We start from the raw sequence: 21,145 nt of genomic DNA on the forward strand, positions 1-21,145 counted from the left end.
GCGCCGTGATTGTTTAAGAGTGCACATGCGTACCAGGGTTATTGGCTTTGGCTGGTTCGGCTCCATCAGTGTCCCAGGTTAGTGAGGCGAAGCAAATTGATCAAAAGACCACCAGTTATTACCTGTTACTTCTGTCACTAGTGTGTACTCGTAATTTGTGATAACTAATCAGCTTCCTTAAATTATCCCTCCCTCAAAAAACAAACAGACGACAACAAATCAAACAGTTTTCGAGCTCCCTCTCTCTTTATTTTCAAAGGCAAACTACTTCTTGGCCACTTAATTTTTGCCCTGATTTGTGAGCCCTCGTCCTACAGCTGATGTTCTTATTGGTTACCACCCTCCTTGCGTCACGAGAGATGTTTGAGAATCGCTGTTAATATTTTAAATCTATCTTGAAAATAACTGCATGATCTTATTAGTACAGAGATAATTTTACTTTACTTTTCAAGCTTTAGGACAAAGGGCTGGGCTGTTTGAAGAAACCTACTGCAAAAAAAGGGGAAGACGACGGAGCCTAAGAGTGGCAATCAAAGGTTAACTTTCGAAAGAAATGCATCGAGGATATAGAGCAGCCTCGACTGAGGATGACAGCGATCGTTCATTTTCTCGCTCGAGATCACGCGTCAGTTATCAAGGCAACATGATATGTAGCGGAAAACTGTGCGCGATATTTTTAACGTTATCCATCGCGTTTGGAGCTGTTGTTCTCTTCATTTTCTCGGCGTTTTTTCACGCCTCCGACAGCGAAATTGAGTTTTACAAACGGGCGATGGACTATATCACTGGAGATCGCTTCGCTCGCTCGGAAATGAACGACGACGAGAAATCATTTCCTCATAAGGAAATTCTCCTTCCAAAAGATCTAACTCCTGAGAGGTATCAAGTTTACCTACATCCGAATTTAACGACCTTCGACTTTCATGGAGGGGTAAAAATTGACATAATCTGCGAAAACCCAACTAGAAATATTCTCCTGCATATGAAGAAGTTAAACATCATCAGTTATGGAGTCCAGGACTCCAGCGGGAATCATCTGTCTGTGTTACGTGTCGCTCATAGCAAGAAATTGGAACAATACTTGGTTCAGATGAGAGATGAGCTGCAAAAAGGGGAGAAATACACTTTGAAGCTTGATTTTAACGGTCTCCTGTCCAACACAATGGCTGGATTTTACAAAAGTTCATACAAGACTAAGAGTGGAAAAATGAGGTAAGCAACAGCGATTTGACTTTCTTAGCTTAGTTTTTAAACTTTATAAAGTGTGCTAGCTCATTAAAATTGCAAACTTCCAGTTTTTTTGCAAATTACTAAATTTGTCCTTAAAAAAGCAATATTTGTTGGATGTTTGCACTTTAGGGTTCGTCCCAGACCCGTTATATTTAATGTCAAATCGTATTTCCTTTGCTAATGAGCCGTAATATTTCTCTCAAAGTAAATAATATCTAGGACAAACAGAAAAACGTTGCTAGATCTCAGCGAAAATTCACGTTTCAATCAACTTTAATTTCTGACAAACATACAAACATACACTGCCTAGTAACTTTTTAATCACCCTGGCAATGACAAGATATAAACCGAAGAAGAAAATTTACGGATCCTCGCCTTTACTGAAGAGAATTGCCTCCTGACAAATCAACGGTCATAAATGGAAAATCTGCTAAGTTAAATGAGTTTGTTTCACGTTGACCATTATTCTCTTAGGAGATTCGTTTTGAGCTCTTTTAAAGATTAATCGCGCAACATTTTGGCTTGAAATCGTCAAATTCACTAGGCAGGTCACACCAGCTACCCTATTTAACTTTAACCGTGTTTTGTTGTTGAAACACTGACAGCCTGACTCAGTGCCGCGTAGCCCGCACTTATTGTGCAATGGTAATATTTGGTTCGACTAAAACATTATGAGCCACTGTCGAATATCAGTATCTTTCTAAAGATACGAAATAATAGTTATAAGCTTTCATAAACAGAGATTTTTCTGTCGTCAATTGGTCTTTGATCACTGTTGCAGGTTCAGGTGCATAAAAGTCCCTTATATATTCTGACCAGGAGCCAATAACCCGAAGCGAGCAACTTCCATTCGCTCGTGTCACGGCGTTTTCATGGACCAGTTTATTTTTAGAATGGTTTTGGCGCGAATTTTGAATATCTTCGAAATTCGACAAACCAGTCAGCAAAGCCAACGGACCTAAAAATGATATTTTTTTGCGTTTTAATAACGTTTCGTTTTCCTTTTTGATATCTTATACTTCTAATGCGCTCATAAAAAAAACATGGTGGAGATTCTATTTTCGCGCGAAAAAGTGACCTAAAATGTGTCTAAAAACGCCGTGACATAGGCCTAATATGGTAGTTTCTCGCTCCGGGTTATGGGCTCCTGTTCTGACTCATCTTTTTGGTTTCTCAAGGTATATGGCGACAACACAGTTCGAGGCCACTGATGCTCGCGCCGCCTTTCCTTGTTTTGACGAACCTGAGTTCAAATCTCAGTTTATCGTAACCCTTGTGCACGAGAAGGATTACAAAGCCCTTTCTAACATGCCTGTTACAAATACTATATCACGCAATGATGGCTTCTTGGAGAGCCGCTTTCAAGAAACTGTTAAAATGAGCACCTATTTACTGGCCTTCATTGTCTGCGATTTTGCTTACAAAGAATCTCATACTAAAAGAGGAAACAAGGTATGTAAAAATTGTCATTCTTCTTTTTTTTTTTTCGACCCAAAGCGTCTACAAACTTCCACTAGAAAAAAGAGAGTACCAAATTTACTTGATTATACACCGCTCTCAAATAAGTGCGGCAGATGGGAGCAAAACTGCCAATAAACAACTCCCTCGAATAAACGCCGCACTCGATCAGAACATTCGTAGCCTTTTCCAGGCGTTCAGATAGTAGGGCGCGGGCGAAACAATTGACGAGGGAAAAATAGAACGAGTCCTCCCTCGTTTTTTCCCCTCGTTTTCCTTTTGCGCTCGCCGCGTACGATTTAACTCGCTCCCCAGAATCTGAGTGCCTGGAGTAGGCTAGAGAAGGCGGCGTTAATTCGAGGATTGATAAGAAAAAACATCTTTCTTTTTTTCATAATATTTAAAAATGCTTTGTTGTAATTGTTAACAGTGATATCAGAGATGTGATTCTTTTTAACATATACGCCGTCCGTGAATAAACGCAGCCCTTGAAAAAATTTAGCATCGGAAACGCCAAAAACTTAATAAACGCCGCGGTGCTTAATCCAATAAATGCGGTAAGTAATAAATCGCTGTTTTCATCTCTTTCTTTCTACCACAGATCCGAGTATGGTCAAGAAAAGACGCTATTGACAGTACAGCCCTGGCCCTGAGCGTGGCAGAAAATGTTTTGAATTATTACGAAAAATTCTTCAATATTCCATACCCCCTGCCAAAGATCGGTGAGATGGAACTCTTTTTGCGTAGTGTTATGGTGTAGATGGTAAAGTATTGTACTGGGTTGCACTAACAAATCCATGTACATCATGACAACGAACGCAAAACGTTGGGATTCTTATCTAAAGTGGTTTGGTTCTGGACTTGCTATAAGACCCACGTTTAGATACAAAAAAACCAAAAACAACCAAAGAAACTTAAAATTACCGAGGCAAATTTGTTCTTAACATAGAAGACCTATAAAGAAGAAACCCCATACAGCTTCTTTCAAAAGGGCGGGAAAGTTTGTTTTTTGACTTCATCATAATTTGCCCTCTATGTCTCGTTTCAAGGGGAGAGTTCTTTTGAATTCTGAAGATGCTATTTAACATTAACAGATATGTGTTAAAAAAAACCCTAATTTTACCACCATTTGGATTAAGGTGTTTTAATCAAGTGTGAATAAAAACGCGTCTATTGATTTTAAGGTAAAGGCTCAGCAATCAATACTTAAACTAATATCACGATGAAGACTAGCCGCAGACGATACGCAGTGCCGGGATAAAACTGGAGAGAGAATTGCAAACACTGCAAGAGGACCCAAAATATATAAACATGATTGTAAATAGAACGAAATGAAACCACTCGATCGTTGATTTTTCGGTAGTACAAATTCGATTTGAGTGCCCAGAGAAATCAGGAAATCGATGAGAATAGGCCATGGCACCATGGTGCTCTTTTACTACCAGAATCCTTTTCGGTTTTCCTGTCATTTTATTTTTAATCTCAGCGAGGTGTGAATAAAAAAGTACTTGTTTGCACAAGAAAGGAAAACCCTGACGTATTCTGGTCGTAGCAGTAAAATAAAGTGAAAATGGCCTATTCTTTAGAGGTGGCGCCAAAGAATAAAAAGATTTTGTATGCTCGCAGACCTTGTCGCTGTCCCTGATTTTGCTGCTGGCGCCATGGAAAACTGGGGCATACTCACTTTCAGAGAGACGTACCTGCTGAGTGACCCGGCCGTATCTAGTGCCGCTGACAAGCAGGATGTTGCTATCGTGGTCTCTCACGAACTTGCGCATCAGTGGTTTGGTAACCTGGTGACAATGAAATGGTGGAATGATTTGTGGCTAAATGAAGGCTTTGCTAATTACGTTGAGTACATCGGTACGGATCATTTCCGAAAAGACTGGAGAGTGGTAGGTATCTTTGTTTGAAAGCCTTAATTTTGGTTCGTTCTGTTCTTTTTCTAGAGCGAAGAGAATGCAGCTTATTTAATCTGCAGGCTGATGACAGGATTTATGTTTGGATAAAATTACGTACTTATTTGAGTCTGCCTTGTGAGTTACTTAAAAGTAGTTGGTTAATTAGTTAATGAGTTACTGCTGAGCTCGGGTCACGAGGTAACCGACGACCTAACCTTCGTTATCGTCATCATCATCATCATCATCATCAATATTATAATCATCCTCATCAAAATCATCATCATCATCGTCATCGTTATCATGATCTTTATCATCATTACCATTAACAACACCGATCATGATCATCATCATCATTGACTAAATCATATATTATCATCATCGTAATCAGATAGATGGAGCGGTTTTCATTTGAGTGTCGAAAAGTAATTGGTTTTGCACTTTCTACACGATGCGATTGGTTTAAAAGATTCGCGCCACCTTTTCATCCAATCAGAAGTAAAACCAAAGCCAATTGTGACGCGCTCGCATGCATTTTCCCGCGCTTTGCGTCAGCCACATGTAATTACTTCGAGTTTTGATTGGTTCAATGTATTGTCTGTGTCCTATGTGATTGGCCAGAGTAATTACTTTGGTTTTGGTTTTACGACACTCAAACGAAAACCACTCTATAGATAGATAGGTACTTTATTAAATACATTGCAGCATAAGCTGAATTGCGTATTTACATAATGATAATAATTTATACAAACAATTGTAAAAATGGGCAATAATTGTAATAGCTAAAACTAAAAACGTATAATAAGAAACCTAAAAATTATTTACAATTCTGTCTGAGGCCATAAAAAAACTGTTCTTAAATCTATTTGTCTTGCAACGAGGCAAAGTGAAAGTGCGCGCGTGCCTTAGATTATAGTTGGTCTTATATATAGGCGGCAACAACATTCTTAGCTTGTGGTTCGGGTCGCTCATTATGCTTTCAAACGTGCGCGTGCAAATGTTGTGGTGATGCTCCGCAATCGTTATTGGTAAACTCATAAGCGCTAAAGCTTGCTGATATTCTATACCAAGACATATGATTCGCATTGCTCTTTTCTGAACGCGTTCTAATTCTTGCGAAAGGTAGGCTGGTAGCGCGTGATGGAAAACTGGCGCAGCATAGTCAATGACGGAGCGCACGCATGTGATGTAAAAAAGGCATAAATCTTTCTGTGGAACACGAGCTCTTTTTAGCTGAACAAGAAAATAGAGCCTCTTAGCTGCCTTCCTATAGTAACTTCCGTGATGTGCGCATTCTATGTTAAGTCACCAGAGATAGTAACACCCAAAAGTTTAGCATCTTTAACTAATTTGATGCACTTCTCTCCTATGACTACTGGAGGAAAGTCAAAATCTGCTGTAAAACTAATGTGGAGCTCCTTGCATTTGTCTGTGTTTAACTTGACTCTGTTTCTGATTGACCAATTTACTACCTCATTCACCTCAATCACCACCATTATCATCATCGTCATCATCATTGTCCCACCCTGTGCTTCATGGGGACCCTCCGATGAAAAATCACCTCTACGGCCAAACGAAATTAATTCTTAACAACCATTTGTCAATCATGTTATCTTACAGCTTGAGCAGTTTGTAGGGAACACATTACAAAGTGCCCTGTCCTCTGACAGTATGGAAAACACCCACCCCATATCAGTACCGGTCCATAACCCATCACAGATTACGGAGATTTTCGACAGCATCTCGTATGACAAGGTAAGAGGGACATAATATGAGTATGAGTATGTTATTAAATTTTAATTAAACTGGTGTTACTGGTCGGGTCGTTCATAGTTATAAAAGTCAGCGCATCTGTGATTCTAAATAAAAAGACAATTTCCCTTTATATTACGACAGGTTTAAGGACTAGTTAATGAAAATTGTCCAGTCAGTCACTATATCGATTTTGTCCTATTATCTTTGTCTTTTTCACTTTCTACAGGGTTCTTCAGTAATCCGCATGCTTCGTAGTTTCATTGGAGATAAAAGGTTTCAAAAGGGATTGGAGGTATGCCACTTATTAATAACTAATATGACGGATCTGTTAACTTATCACCCAGGCACATCAATTTTGAATTCTTAATTTTCACTTTTCCGTGCTTTTTGTGTTTCATTATCAGCTCTATTTGAATACTCACAAATACGCGAACGCGGAGGCCGATGATTTGTGGAAGGCTTTGAGCAGTGTAAGTTCATAGTTATAGTTACAGTTTGTTGTTTAAATGTTTTGTCTTCCGTAAGTGCGAAATTTCTTTTTCCGAGGAGGACGTTTTATTGAGGGAGCCTCCTTCAAAGTATTTTGAAACACGAATTCTCTAAAGAATGTTAAAAAAAAATGGTTTCAGTGGTTGCAAATAGTTCATATCAGCCATTAAAATTGCTTCCTAACGTGATGAAAAAATATTAGCCTTCAATCTTTATTGTTCCCACAAATTCTTAGGGGCACCTCCCACTTGACTGAAGAAAGAAATGGAGCTACAGCACACTCATGTATGTGACATTTTTTTCAGGGCCTCTTTCATCTTCGCTCTCAAGAAATATATAGAGGCCCTAAGAACGAGGCTGTCCATGCTCAAATTGCGGGTGGCTCCTCCTAAAATATTCTACAACTGGTACAGGATTTAATGGAGTCGAAACCAATTGTGGAATTGCACCCATTGTAGGCATCCTACTGATGAACAATTACGACGTTTAGATATTTCGAGCAACAACAATTTGCCGTCTGTCCCTGACTCGTCCCCAGTCGTCTCTCTCGCAAGGAGTGATGAGAAGAGGGAAAGCGAGGGAGAGAGAGTCTTCCTCCCTTTTACCTTCCCATCACTCCCTGCTCCCGTCGCGCGTGTTACGCGAAAACGACTGGGGACGAGTCAGCCTCTGTCCTCTTTGAATTGATATTTGGTAATCTCTTCATTTGCCTGAGTGTCAGGCGTTTTTAGTGGCAAGGGGAATGAGAGAAGCAAAAAAAAAAAAAAAAGTAGGGGGGGGGGGGGAGGGGGACAGCAGAGGGTCCTCAGCTCTCTCTCCCAAAACCCTCTTCAAATCTCAAATCTCTTAGGCTATCTCTTCATCCACCCAGGTGTGCAAGGATCTAGACGTAAAGGCCATCATGGATACGTGGATCAAACAGAAGGGATACCCTGTGGTATATATTGAAGAAAGCAATGCACAGTCCAGGGATGGCTCAATAAAGATGATTGCCAGTCAGAAACGATTTTTGAGAGATATTAAACAGGGGACCCAAAAATATCACGATGAGGCTAAGGGGTGGGTAACAAGATTTATGTTAAGGGTTATCGTAATTTCTTGTTTAGCCTTGAAATTGAATAACTGCCATTGTATTACCTGGTAGTCCTTCGTTTTCGATGAAGAAATTGTTTGAAGAGATAATTGATTTAGATCAAGCTCCTGGTGTAGACACTAAGAGTCACGTGTATGGTGCTAGCTAACTCCACTATTTCAAATCTTTTTTTTTTCAGTTACAACTGGCAAATTCCACTGACATATGTGACGTCACAAAACCCTCACAAAACGCATACAGTGTGGATGAAAGAACCTCATGGTAAGAACAAGTATTCGAATGGCAGTATGCCACTCGGCTCTAAGCTGGCGATGCTTGTTGAGTGGAAGCAACCTCGTCTTCAGGTGTCGCTCCTCCCATTCTCTACGGAAAAATCCCTGGGGACGAGGGGGCAGTGGAACCGCTGCTCTTACAAGCAGACGCCTGAAACTGTCCCAAGCATATTGGCCATCTGTGAAGTGGCGCCTGAGACTGGGTCAGATTGTTGTGTCGAATTGAATTATGATACTGTTTTGGGTGAAAAATTTTGACTTAGCTTCCTGGGGATCCTCGTAATTTCGCATTCCACAAACTATAAGGGGAATGGATACAATCTTTCCGCGCAACGATTTCAGAGATCGTTTGGGTGGACAAGCGTTACGTTAGTTATGATTGGTCGATGGTATTCAAGGCAACCATTAACCAATCATAAGTTGGTGGACAAGCGTTACTTATGATTGGTTAATGGTTGCCTTGAATACCATCGACCAATCGTAACTAACCCTTGTCCACCGAAACGATCCTAGAAATCACTGCACCAAAAGCTTGTGCCCATTCTCCCTAGAGTTTCTGAAGTGGGTAATAGCCATCAAAAAAGGCCGAATGGCATCCCTAAAACAGGCCCACAGTACAATTCGAGACTAAACTGGCTTAGTTTCAAGGGCAATATCAAAAATGGTCTTTTAAAAAACACTGTATTTTCAACTTTTCTAGGCCAAAAACCCTCTTTCAGCTGGTCTAAAATGAGTCCTCCTACGGGAATTTTCTTTGTATTTCGCTGTTCACTGAACTGTTATCTTTTATTGCTTAAAGACTGAGAATACTTACCATTTAGACAAGAAAACTAATAATTCTGTTAAGAAATACAAGTGGATCTCAGTGCGGTGGGAAAGCCTCGTAAAACTTATTGGCTGTCGTTCAACGCAGTGCATTTTTTCCACTCTTTCTAAGTCTTTCCAGCTGATTTGAATATGACGGCATTGTAGCGGCTCATTCTCCTAACAGGTCACATTGTTTTGATAACTAATGATAACGCGCGAGACTTTCGACCAGATACCGTTGATGTAAATGATAAGAATCCTGGGATACCACTCCTGGGAATGAGATCGAAAAACGGAAGCCTGGAAGTAATGGCTGTTGTTATAAGAGCCAGGATTAGTACCGGGGTCAGCGCAGTCCGTTTTTACGCCGCCCTTGACCTCTGTGCGAGGTGTTTCAAGCCCGACTCCCAGGCGTGACCTCAAATCCTTGTTTAAACTTCTTTATTTCGTGTAGGTTTTAAGACCTTTAATATAAACAAAAAACTGCATGATGGAAAAAGGGGGTTAAAAATGAGCGCACTTTCGGCCTCAGGTCTGTCAGTTTAAGTACCAGAAATCGTTAATAAAATCGTTAATGCAAATTTAGTAGGACACGAAATTTAAAAAAAAAAATAGAAATAGTAAGTAGGTTGCGTTGTCAAGCAAGCAATTCCTAATCCATCTCAACAGCTACAGTCTCAACGGACAAAAAAAAATACAGTTGGATCAAGGCGAACGTTGGTCAGACAGGACTTTATCGTGTGAACTACAACAAAAAGAACTGGGGAAAGCTTGTTAAGCAACTTAATCGCAACCACAAGGTATGCTACCTTACGTTATTTTCCTATTCTTTCACGGGGGCCATTACGGACCAGAAACTTCCTCGTTCTGGTCCACGTGACATGGCTACAACAGAATAGCCCACATTCGATATATTAAAATTCTAACATGACTCCGAGATTATTATTATTATTCTATCATCTTTAGATTCTTTCATCTGTGGATAGGAGTGGATTGATTGACGACGCCTTCAACTTAGCGAGGTAGGATATCAGAATAACTAGTAAGCTTTTATCAGAATGAGAATACAAAATACGGAAGACTGGTTTTGCAGTCTATATAAGCGAATTGTTCTGCGTACTCCTGGAAACCTGACGTCGATTTTTCTCTTAAAATTGTTTTGCCCGAGGAAGCAAAAGAATCGCTTATTTGACAGTGAACTTTTTGTATAAAATGGCGACTTCCAACTCCTGCTGATTTATCCAAGACACAAATATAAACATTAATAATAAAACAGCAAAGACAAAAGCGACTCGAGGTTTCCCGATATTTCAGACGGAGCCATATTATTTGAATTGTAACGACTTTCAGTTTCTTCATTTAATCCCCTGAAGAAGAAAGGCTTGTCCGTCCGAAATATTGGAAACCTCAAGTTCCTTCTGCCTTTGCTGTTACCGTGGCCGTGACCTACTAAAGGCCTGCGAATAACTTAGGTGATGTCATGAATTCACGCCATAGATCGAATGACAAGCTACATCATGTGACATATGCTAAGCAACACTGTACACACGTACTCTTACTTTCACAGAGCTGGACAACTGGACATGTCCACCGCACTGAGTCTGACAGCTTACCTCGAGAAAGAAAGGGAGTATATCCCATGGTCTACTGCACTAGGTCACTTAGGATTCATCGGCTCCATGCTGAGCATGCGCTCATCTTATGGCGATTACGAGGTAAATCATCTAGGGAGAGGGAGAGCTAAGCAGAGAAGTCTACCGCGGTTTTACGTCTTTGGTCTCTTTTGTTTTGTTTGCCTGGATTTCACTTACCATGCAGTAGGTGGAACATGGGCAAAGATGTACACAACAATTAATCAACGTAACTATCTTTTCATTGTTCTCAGACTGTTGAGATTCCTTTCGTTCTTTTCGCGCCAGAAAAATGGGAAATGGCACCGACACCAGTTTTAGTTTTCATGCACTTACAATTTTGCTAGTAAACTTTCCAAAATTTTAGTAAAATAACAAAGAATTGTAGTATTTTGAATTTAGTTTTTGGAAGCAGGTACCAACATTACAAAAAGAAGAACCGGATACTAACAGGAAACCGTATCCTAATATATTAACAACGGAAGGAAATAAGGCTGATTCACTCTTGGGATTACAATTACTTTTTGCCAATATTTTGGCTTTTTTTCTTCTTGTTAATATTTTGAACTTTCAACAGTGACAAAAACAACCTTTTAACTTTGAAGTACTTTGACTAGACTTTGCAAATCTCTCTCCTTTGACCACGGTGAAGCAGAGAAGACTACTAAATCACAAGTCCGTGTTATGGTATATCATCACCCAAAGTTTTGCCCCAAATGAGTTCTTGGTGTTGACATCGGGTTAGGGGAGGGGTAGGTGAGTAGTTGCCAAGAATCCTATACGGCAAACTGTCCACCTACCCCTCCCCTAACCCAAAATTTATGCCCTAAGTGAGACATTGGTGTCAATGTTAGGTTATACTGATTCAATTCAAACCCGATCTTAATGCTCTCGTAGAGGTGTTATTCATAAAGTCATCGGCAAGGAATAGTAAAAGCTTTTTGCACTGGTGACCTGTAATGAGAAATTTTGCTTCTTTTACATATGCGCAGAAATATATCGTGAAAAAAGTGAAGCCACTTGAAAAATACGTCGGATGGGAGAGCGAAGGAGACATCTTGAAAATGTGAGTGGTTCTACTTTTCTTTATCGTGGGTACAACCTGTAGAACTCTTTTAATGTTGCAAGTTTATTTAAAGGTCGCGTTCAATGAAACCAAAACAGGATTGACCAATCAAAGAAGACTTAAAAACGAATAATCCAATCAGCGATCAAAGTGATATGTGAAGCGGCGTATAACGTGGGAAACGCATGCGAATACCTGTTAAAAGGCTCTGCATTGAACTCTGATTAGTTAAGACTAGAGGAACACGAGATAGCCAATCACAAACCACTACAATGCTAAATCAAAGCAATTCTACTACCTTCTTTGTTTCAGGTATCTTCGAAATAACGTGCTGTCGACTCTAGCCAGCCATGGAGATAAACACGCAGTAAACTACAGTTTGACTGGTTTCAGAATATGGATGCGCAATCAAAGGTTATTAACTAAATGTCAGATACTTTAACCTCTATTTTCCTCTTTTCCAGGTCTTAAAATTGCTTAAAATGCCAAGCCCTGACCAATAGATATCCTCATGCGCATCAACTGTGTTCGAAAAAAGACTTCTTCAATTCAATCGATGAAAAGACATGCTTACCATTTTGTTGACAAAACAACTTCCCCGCCTTAAAGCCACTTGTTCTACAAGGACTAGTTGTCAAGCGAACTTGGTCCGACTTGTTTAGGTTCGAACCTAATTCTGCTTTCTTCTTCATATGAGTTACCGTTTATGATTTTTTTAGTACCAAATTTTTTGTAGAAGACTGAACTAGCCCAAGGTCTGCACATTATATGCGCAATTACTGCAAACTTATCAATAATCAATATTCTATGATTTCTCTCATTACAGCCTTACGATTTCACCTCACATACGGGGCATTGTATATCACACTGCCATCAAATATGGTGGACTAGAGGAGTGGGAGTTCCTGTGGAACAAATACCTTAAGACTATTGACGCAACGGAGAAGTCCCGGATGCTTTCTGCGCTTTCAGGCTCCAAGGAACCGTGGCTTTTAAGCAGGTTTGGTTTCTCTACAGTTTTCAAAGTTTAATAATTCTGTTTCTTGTCTTCTAAGAAACTTAAGACATAAGCTTTAGGAAAAAGAATTTTTTTGTATACTATATTTACTCGAGTTAGCGCCGTTGAGCTTATTTAAGTTTACGCGTCTCAAATTCGACACATATTCAAGGTTGCACTTATTTGAGGACGCGACAAAGAATTGTTTTTACTTTATAGTGAGGTATTTCCGTGTTAAACTGACAGAATTAACGTCTTTTGAATTTCTATCGCGGATGTGGTGCTTAATCAGGGGGCTGTGTTTATTCTAGTTAATACGGTAAGTTTTGGTTTTTAATATTTAATAACAAGTTTATTTGTGATTACTTTTTGATGTTATCAGACTTTTAGAGTATTCGCTTGATGACTCCAAGATCAGGACACAGGATATGCTTCACGCCATCTCAGGAGTTGGATCACATATCTACGGCCGTCTGCTCACTTGGGACTTCATAAGAAAGAACTTCGACAAGATCGTTAAAAAGTAAGCGAACTCTATTGTCAATGAGACATTAAACCTTTTAGTATTTAAAAAGAGAGCCAGTACGTGCAGAGGAAGTAGTTTTTTGGTGTTGCGGGTCGGTGCCAATCACTAGATGGTGTCATACAAAAGAATGACAAGACACTGAGCAATACTCACACCACAACACAAAAGCTAGCCTGCGTAGCAAGCGTTTTCCTCTTCTCCCCTCCCCCTCTCCCTTTCACCTTTTTTTGCTCTCGTTCTAACTTTCGCGCAATAACTCGATTGGAAACGCTTGCTACGCAGGCTACACAAAAGCGAACCAGCAATGGTTTCCGCCACACCAAGAAACACCCAAATGAAGTTTATGTAACTGTTTGTATTCTTATCTAGAGTGGGCAAGGACGCAATGGAAATCAGTTACTTGGTAGGCATTGCCACCCGAGGATTCAACACTGAGTTTCAACTTAAAGAGGTACGCTGGGGGTGGGGGAGAGTTCTCATAAACAAGATTGTGTGATGCAAAAAACAGGCCCCAGTTGTTCAAAAGGTGGATAACGCTATCCACTGGATAAATCGCTATCCAGTGGATAGCACAATTGTTTGTCCTAATTCTTATCTGCTGGATAGGATTTATCTGGTAGCCTGTTCCAGACGTTCAGATAGTAGAGTGCGGGAGAGTTCAAATAGGAGAGCGAGGGCGAAGTTAGCTCGTTCACCACCATCCGAACGCGGCTCTCTACTATCAGAACGCCTGAAACAGACTATTTATACGGTAGATAGTACTATCCATTGTTTGAACATCCGGGGCCAGGATAACACTTGTGTGACTAATCTATAATCTGGGTGCTATTGCCGTACAATTCCCGGCGGCGTTTTAATCTACAAAACAGGCATTACTTTTTCGCATATTAAGGCGGGAAACCTCGAGGCGAGTGAGACACGCCCGACTTGCCTCCACTTGCCTGAAAAACGCGGAAAAAAAAAAACCTGTTCTGCAGGCTAGCGCCCGTTTATGCTCACCATTTAAACAGTTCGTGTATCCAGCATGGGATATATTTCAGCACTGAATTGTTGCTTAGAATGTGTTAAAAATCCTTTCTCTGCGTCTGTATCCTAACCAAGCTCGTGATGCATGAACCCTTCATTAAACCAGTCTGTTGCTGCCCAAGTTTGAGGTACAAAACTAAGCCTACCGTATTTATTCGAATAAGCGCCCAACCTCGAATTAGCGCCCACCTCGAATAAGCGCCCATCCTAAAGGCAGAAAAAGTTAATAAGCGCCCACCCTCGAATAAGCGCCCACCCCCTACTCCTCCCATTCAAACTCAAATAAGCGCTCACCCCACCCCACCCAATTGAGTGAATAAATTCTAATAAGAGACTTCCCCGAGGACGGAGTCTTCTTCAGAGTATTTTACAGAAACCTTGCTTTGTTACTTCTTCGCGTTTTGTTATTAGCATTTATTGTTTTGTTACAAAATAAGCATACTCCACTTGCTGAAAATGGTGAAAATTTAATAAGCGCCCAGCCTCGAATAAGCGCCCACTCTCAAGGTCCAAAAATTTAATAAGCGCCCAGGGCGGTTAATCGAATAAATACGGTATTTTCCTTCGGAGCTAATAATTGCTATATAATAAGTGACTGGTGGAAAAACATAACTGTCAATGGGCTAAGCGCTACGAATTATATGCAGTTTCTAATTTTAAGCTGGACATGCTGCACGAAACACCCCCGTGAGATACTTATACCAATCCATTATCAGTGTTCCTGATTTAGTAAAACTACTTGTTTTCTTCTCGGTAGGTTAATAACTTCATTGACCAGCATAAAGACGTCTTAGGCCAGCTGCGTGCCACTAAGAAGGCCGTGGAATATATTCGAGGTTGCATCAACTGGATGACGGATCATGGCAAACAAGTGGAGGACTGGCTCAAAGAACAAGTGGCTGAAATAGAATCACTCAGCAGTAGATTAGAGGACCTTTAAACATGACTTCAAAGAATTCTCAAAATCAAATTATTATATCAACATTGTATGACAAGATACAAAAATATTCGTTAGAGAAGTTTTTATCTGAATGCACGGGACATTTGCAGTTAGTGAAGAATTGATATCGATCCGTTGATAGTTGTCTAAGTTGCCATCATGCAGAATGACATTTTTAACAGACAAATGCAATTTTGCGCGTCGGATATTGCTTTGTGTAGATGACACGTAGAAACTGATGGTCTATTCTTCTAGTAAAACTAATAGTGTGACTCAATGACAGAATTACATTCCGAGTCTCCTTATTATGAAAACTAGGGCCTAAGCTTATTTTTAAACCCAAATCTTAGAATCATATTTCCTAACTTAAATTCAACTTCTCATCTGATATGATCTTTTTCTATTCTCGAATAGTTAGGTGTACAGAGCACTTCTACTTAGCAATCTCTATACGTGTGTTTTGACATTTATAACATCTATTAAGCAATCAACTCTTTTCTATTCTTTTATTTTTTGCCACTACTCAAGGTAAACGTGATATATCTTCCCAAAGCGTGAAGATCGAGCGGTCAGCTAACTTACGCTTGAACCCCTGGGTGTCTCTTTCGAGCAGTGCTCCTAGTGCGTTCCCTTTCAAAGAGAATTTATTGCATGGAATTTATAAGTTACGATATATGCGGTTTCATGCTGTCACTAAAAGTCCCGTGTATAATCTGAGCATAAAGCGTAGTTACATACAGCGACCAAATATACCAGAACAAGAGCCAGGTGGTCGCTCAGATGCAAGACGGGTTAAAACAGTGGAATCATAAGCCGCCAAAGCAAAAATTGGTCGCAGTCGCTTACGAGAGATTTCAACTAAAGGGTTTCGCCTGGGTTTTAGATAGGTGGTCGTTTAACATGTTGTGGCATCCGAGATCAGAGTGCAAGACAAAATATGACTCTTGCTAAAATCAGCACGGTAGTATGTACCTGTTAGAGCAGAATGGTGGTGCGGCCAGGGACTCAATTATGCTCCGATGACTCCATCCAAATCATCCTTTTAAATCTGACATGGAGACCGTGGGTAAAGGATCACTGCCAAAGAACTACAGTCGACTCCCGATAATTCGAACCTTCAAGCGAAATCGAAAAAAGTTCGAGTTATCGGGAGCTCGAAAAAAATAGCCGGAAGTATTTTTAAAAACAGTTTTTACTGTACAGTGAACATTTTAATCACATTTTATTGTAGAAATGTTAGGTGAAAATTGAAAGATACTTTTAGATTGTAAATCAGAACGTAACGTAACGTAACGCCTAAATAGAACATGCGTTTCACTGTTATGAGAAGTAAAGCTGTTTCATGTTAGATTTGTGACAAACAATATCAGTCTCCACTAGAAAACTACATGTCTACAACACATCAATGGGACTTTAAAATGCAATGTTTCGAATGCCAGTACACTGGTTTTTGCCGACTTTTAAGCGCTCAAAACATGGTTCGAGTTATCGAGGGTAAAATTATCTGGAAATGATTTGAGGGGGAACAAAAATTACTTCACGTTAGCGGAGGTTTGAGCTAGTTATCGAGAGTTCGAGTTACCGAGGGTAAAATTACAGTAAATGTAGGAAGGAAATCCTTGCCTGCGTCGCAGACGCTCTAAACCTTCTGTATAGAACGTGACTATATCAATGGTTTAGACGGGTTTGTGGGCCGGCTGCAACGCCGGCTAGGAAATCCAGGGAAAATCGATTTTGGTTCGAGTTAGCGAGGGTTCGATCAAGTTATCGGGAGTCAACTGTATGTCATATTGTTCGGTATAGTTGGAAATTTTTTCCCAATAGCGAGCACTCTCATTGGTTACTTTGAGGTCACATGACAACCAACAATGAAAATGATTCCCGCCAAAATCTCTGAGCGAGCAACATTGCAAAATCTATTACGTCAGAGGGTGACAGTGCACTGTTACCCCCGGGGGGGGGGGGGAACTCCCATATGAAACAGACGGGGATGCTCGTCGGAAATTTTGAATTTAAACCCTAAAGGAGACCATCTGGGCGTGGCTCAAGCTTTTTGTGACCCCTAAAGGAGACCAATCTGGGCGTGGCATAAGCAAATTTTGACCCCTAGAGGGGACCGCTTAAAAACACACAAATACGACATGCAATGAGTTTTAATGATATAAAGACATAACAAACAAAGTTAAAAAGAAAATTGACTGCTATTTCTCTTCGCGTAATTCTGTGTTTCTTCGCGGAACCCTAAACGAGACCTTGGCGGCTCAAAATATTGGCGCTTTGCACGGAACACCCTAAGCGAGACCAAGATCCAAAATTTACACCCCTAAGCGAGACGACGAGCATCCCCGTCTGTTTCATATGGGAGTCCCCCCCCCCACCCCCCGGGCTGTTACCCTCGAATGTTGACCGACAACCGCAGTTGTTAATTTTGTTTCTCTCGGGACCAGTCATTAAGTGTTTAATATTTGATTCCCGATAACCCTTCTCAATCTTCGTATTTGTTCTGTTTTCCTCAAAACAAAATTACATGATATATTTTCACCCTGTGCTAATCAGTATGCAGGTTCAAAAGTGGCGAGTGCCGCATAACATTAACCGAATCTTTTAAAGTTCTCGACCAAAGAATTTGTGACCGTCTCGTAATTCTCTAATTTTTTTTAGGGAAAAATGTGGTCTCGAAATCTTTTGAAACAAAGTTACTACAGCAACTGAAATTTGCGATTAATTTATTTCGTTTAGCAGCGATTAATTTAACCATGGAATATACCTATCGATTTGAAGATTTTAGTTTTGATTTTTTGAAAATTGTCGTCGAAATTCATGGTCGTTCCGAGCATTTCATCTAATTCAAATCTGTTCAGTGTCCGGCTCAAATTCTTTTTAGTCTCGATCTCGGATTTTTTTCTCGCGGTCTCCGGTCACTTCGTCAGTAGTTCGCCGTCGCACTTACGTACTGATTTGATAGATTTCATAGACTACGAGTAGTCCCCATCTTTCCTCAGGGATAGTAGAGCGAGCGAAACTCGAGCGCTCGTGTAATCAACCCACGCGAGAAAGGCGAGACGCAGCGGGGAGACTCACTGCCGCGTCTCGCCTTTCTCGCGTGAGGTGATTTTCACGCGCGCTCTACTATCCCTAATCCATAGATTTGAGGAAAAATAAATCATACTGTTCCTTCTTTTCGTACTGATTTGAGGCTAAGTGGGACTTTTAACTGATAAGGGTAATATTTCGATTAGTTCGACTCAGTAGTCTTTTGCAGGGCCAAGCTAGGGCTAGTACTATATTGCAGAATAAAAGTCATAAAAAAAGGGCTCACAAATTTTAATTTAAATATAGAAATATACGTTGTTAATGGTGTCTACTGATTTTATTATCAACACGTAAAGAGTTTCAATACATTTAATAACCCCAACAGACTGCTTCGAATTCCACCTCATTTTTTTAAGCAATGACATTTTATCAAGAAATTGCTCTCTAATAATTATATCCTTGACAATATCCGGTGTAACAAATGACTCTCCGCTATAAAAAGGAGAATTAAAAAACGCACAAATGTTTTGATAAAAGATCTCAAGCCCAGATAAAAATTCAATTATGATTTGGTCTTAATAGTTTTTAAACATTCGTATTCTGTTTGTAAATTCCTGCTAACGCTTCACTATTAAAAATTGCTCTCGAATGTTCACTACGATATCGATTTAGCCCACTTAGATTTCACGTCCTTTAATGAGCTGATCAGGGGCCACTTTGTTTTGACAGTTCATAATTTACAAAATATTACTTTAGCGCTTCAGTGACAAATGCGCTTAGGCTGTAGAACAAAGGTCGTTCCAGCCTTTAAAGGTTCCTACGGAAAGGCCGTTGAAGAGCTATTGTGCGCAGAATCTTTCAGACCTTCTATTTCTGCTACCCTTCTGACGCTGTTGTGTTTCACGTTATAAGCAAATGTCGAGTTAGTGCCCGTGCGAGTCTTGCGTCTTTTCGGAGTTTTCAGAGAAAATTTACACCGCAAAATCTCTTTAAATGACCTTCGAAACTGCGCGCTGTAAAAACAGTACAAAATAGGGTTAGCTGCGGAATTTCCAAATATTATCAACTGAGTCAGTCTCCATACTTCGTTTCCCTCGTAAGCATAGAAGTAACGCAGTGCTCGTACAATGATAAAAGGGGACCAACAGCAAAAAAATACCAGAGTCACTACGGCTAACATCTTTGTAACTTTGTGCTGTTTTGATTCCACTGATCCCATACCAGCCGTGTTTCTAATATGCGTTTGCAAAACTCGCAAAATCTTCCAATGTGCCCAGATCATATACATCAAAGGGCAGACAAAAATCAGCACAGCTTGAAGCATGTAGTACGTTTGTCTTCCACTGTCTCCCCACGTCGTATTCAGGCAGAGTTGCTTGCCATTTTCTTCTTTGGTCGCGTACCCGTAGAATAACGGAGCGCAAACAACTATGGCCACTATCCACAGAATTTTGATCACGATAGTTTGTTGCGCAACGCTCCGATTTCTCGCTAGACTGGTTGATCTGACCGAGCGAGATCTTTCATGACTGATTGCAACTAAGGTCAATATAGAAGCGGTGTAAGAAATCTCGATAAGCGTACCTTGTATTTTGCACAAAGCATTGCCTCCGGGCCAGTCGTGCAGGAAGAAGTAGGACACATCGATTGTTGAGAGAATGGCGAATAAAAGATCCGCGGCGGCTAAACTGGATATGTAGCAGAGGAGAATAGATCGCGACGAGCGATATTTCCTATAGCAAGTTAGAAGCACCATTATGTTTCCAAAGAACGCGACAGTAAAAAACACTGCGTAGAGAATGACATATCCCACGATTAATGCTAAAGGATACTCGGCCGTTTCATGAGTAGGACTGACAGTCGAATTCATGATCTTGGAGCTGTTAGTTGCAGCGTCAACGCTAGGCATCTTGGTGGTACAGACTACTGATGCGTGAGTTTACACACTTACAAATCAAATACAACTCGCTATAATGCGTCTAAAACGTGTGAAGCTGCTATCAAATTACGCCAATAATAAATCCTGAGCTCAATCAATTAAAACTGTGGTTCCAGCCTGCTCGATTTCCATCTGGTAGAGACCATAGAAATGCTTTCCTTTAGATCAAAGGTACTACGTGAGTCTTGTTTTGACTTTCTTATCACAATACAAAACAGAGAGAAATTTGCAACCACCCGACACGGTCTCTTGCGTACCGCATTGTCATCGGTTTATATGGCTTTCACAACGAGTGCCACATCCTCCTTTTTACACTTTGTCCCCGGCTTATGTCACGTCCGTGGTTTAGGGATCGGACCATCAAATATAATTTCCTGTGTGCCTTTGTCGCCCAAAACTTGCAAAAAAGGTTAAAAAACTTTCACAGTCAGATGCCGCACCGTAGGGCGTTTCATCAAATAACGATGAAAATAGTAAGTCACACAGTAAGATTTTTTAAATTAAAACCTGTCAGAGCAGCATGCATAACAATAACAAAGCAGTTGCAAAGCAACAGATGTTTTTAGCTCGCTTTTTGAGTCTCAGGCGATTAAGTTTGACATTTTTGGACGGAGAGAATGAAGTCTTACAAAGGTATTCTCAAACTACGTAGTTCTTTGCAGAAAAGGTGTTTGTTTTTGTTCGGATATCCGTATGCTTGTGTGTGGGTTTCTCAACTGACGTCATACAATGTGAGTAATTAGATGTAAAAGACAATTGTCTCACCTTTTGTTTGCGATTTATATTGGAGGATAAATAAAAGATCTAATTTCTTCGTTTTGTCGATGTTGGGGTTTAAAAGGTTTCCCACTTGAAAAGTGGAGTTGCTGTGCGCACCTGTTTAGTACCATACCACCGCGAGGTGTGAATTGTGACCATCAGACTTTTCTACTTTGAGGCCCTGGCGGTTCAACCGTTCGATAGCGCAATCCACCAGTTAAATACC

At 40.4% G+C, this 21,145-nt stretch overlaps 2 protein-coding genes across 2 annotated transcripts; one reads left to right on the top strand and one right to left on the bottom strand.

The window, feature by feature from the left end:
* Positions 1-29: 29 nt before the first annotated feature.
* LOC140952565 (endoplasmic reticulum aminopeptidase 1-like) lies at positions 30-16,910 on the top strand. Its single transcript, XM_073401990.1, has 18 exons — positions 30-1,212; positions 2,409-2,682; positions 3,290-3,410; positions 4,315-4,583; positions 6,207-6,341; positions 6,568-6,633; positions 6,746-6,811; positions 7,702-7,889; positions 8,102-8,184; positions 9,678-9,802; positions 9,969-10,024; positions 10,570-10,717; positions 11,626-11,699; positions 12,012-12,113; positions 12,526-12,699; positions 13,079-13,219; positions 13,592-13,673; positions 15,006-16,910. Exons 1-18 carry the CDS (start codon positions 554-556, stop codon positions 15,186-15,188), a joined length of 2,946 nt encoding a protein of 981 aa, XP_073258091.1. The 5' UTR covers positions 30-553; the 3' UTR covers positions 15,189-16,910.
* Positions 16,911-18,536: 1,626 nt separating this feature from the next.
* LOC140952086 (QRFP-like peptide receptor) lies at positions 18,537-20,338 on the bottom strand. The gene has a single exon (XM_073401505.1). The coding sequence runs from the start codon at positions 20,128-20,130 to the stop codon at positions 19,039-19,041; it is 1,092 nt and encodes a 363-aa protein (XP_073257606.1). The 5' UTR covers positions 20,131-20,338; the 3' UTR covers positions 18,537-19,038.
* Positions 20,339-21,145: the final 807 nt, after the last annotated feature.

Source organism: Porites lutea, chromosome 11 (genome assembly GCF_958299795.1).
Source record: "Porites lutea chromosome 11, jaPorLute2.1, whole genome shotgun sequence".
NCBI lineage: Eukaryota > Metazoa > Cnidaria > Anthozoa > Scleractinia > Poritidae > Porites > Porites lutea.

Excerpts from the sequence above, each read along its gene's own strand:
- LOC140952565 (XM_073401990.1), top strand. The coding sequence starts at position 554 with ATGCATCGAGGATATAGAGCAGCCTCGACTGAGGATGACAGCGATCGT. Across the intron at positions 4,584-6,206 it reads TCCGAAAAGACTGGAGAGTG|CTTGAGCAGTTTGTAGGGAA; the intron begins GTAGGTATCTTT and ends GTTATCTTACAG. Across the intron at positions 9,803-9,968 it reads AACTTAATCGCAACCACAAG|ATTCTTTCATCTGTGGATAG; the intron begins GTATGCTACCTT and ends TATCATCTTTAG.
- LOC140952086 (XM_073401505.1), bottom strand. The coding sequence starts at position 20,130 with ATGCCTAGCGTTGACGCTGCAACTAACAGCTCCAAGATCATGAATTCG.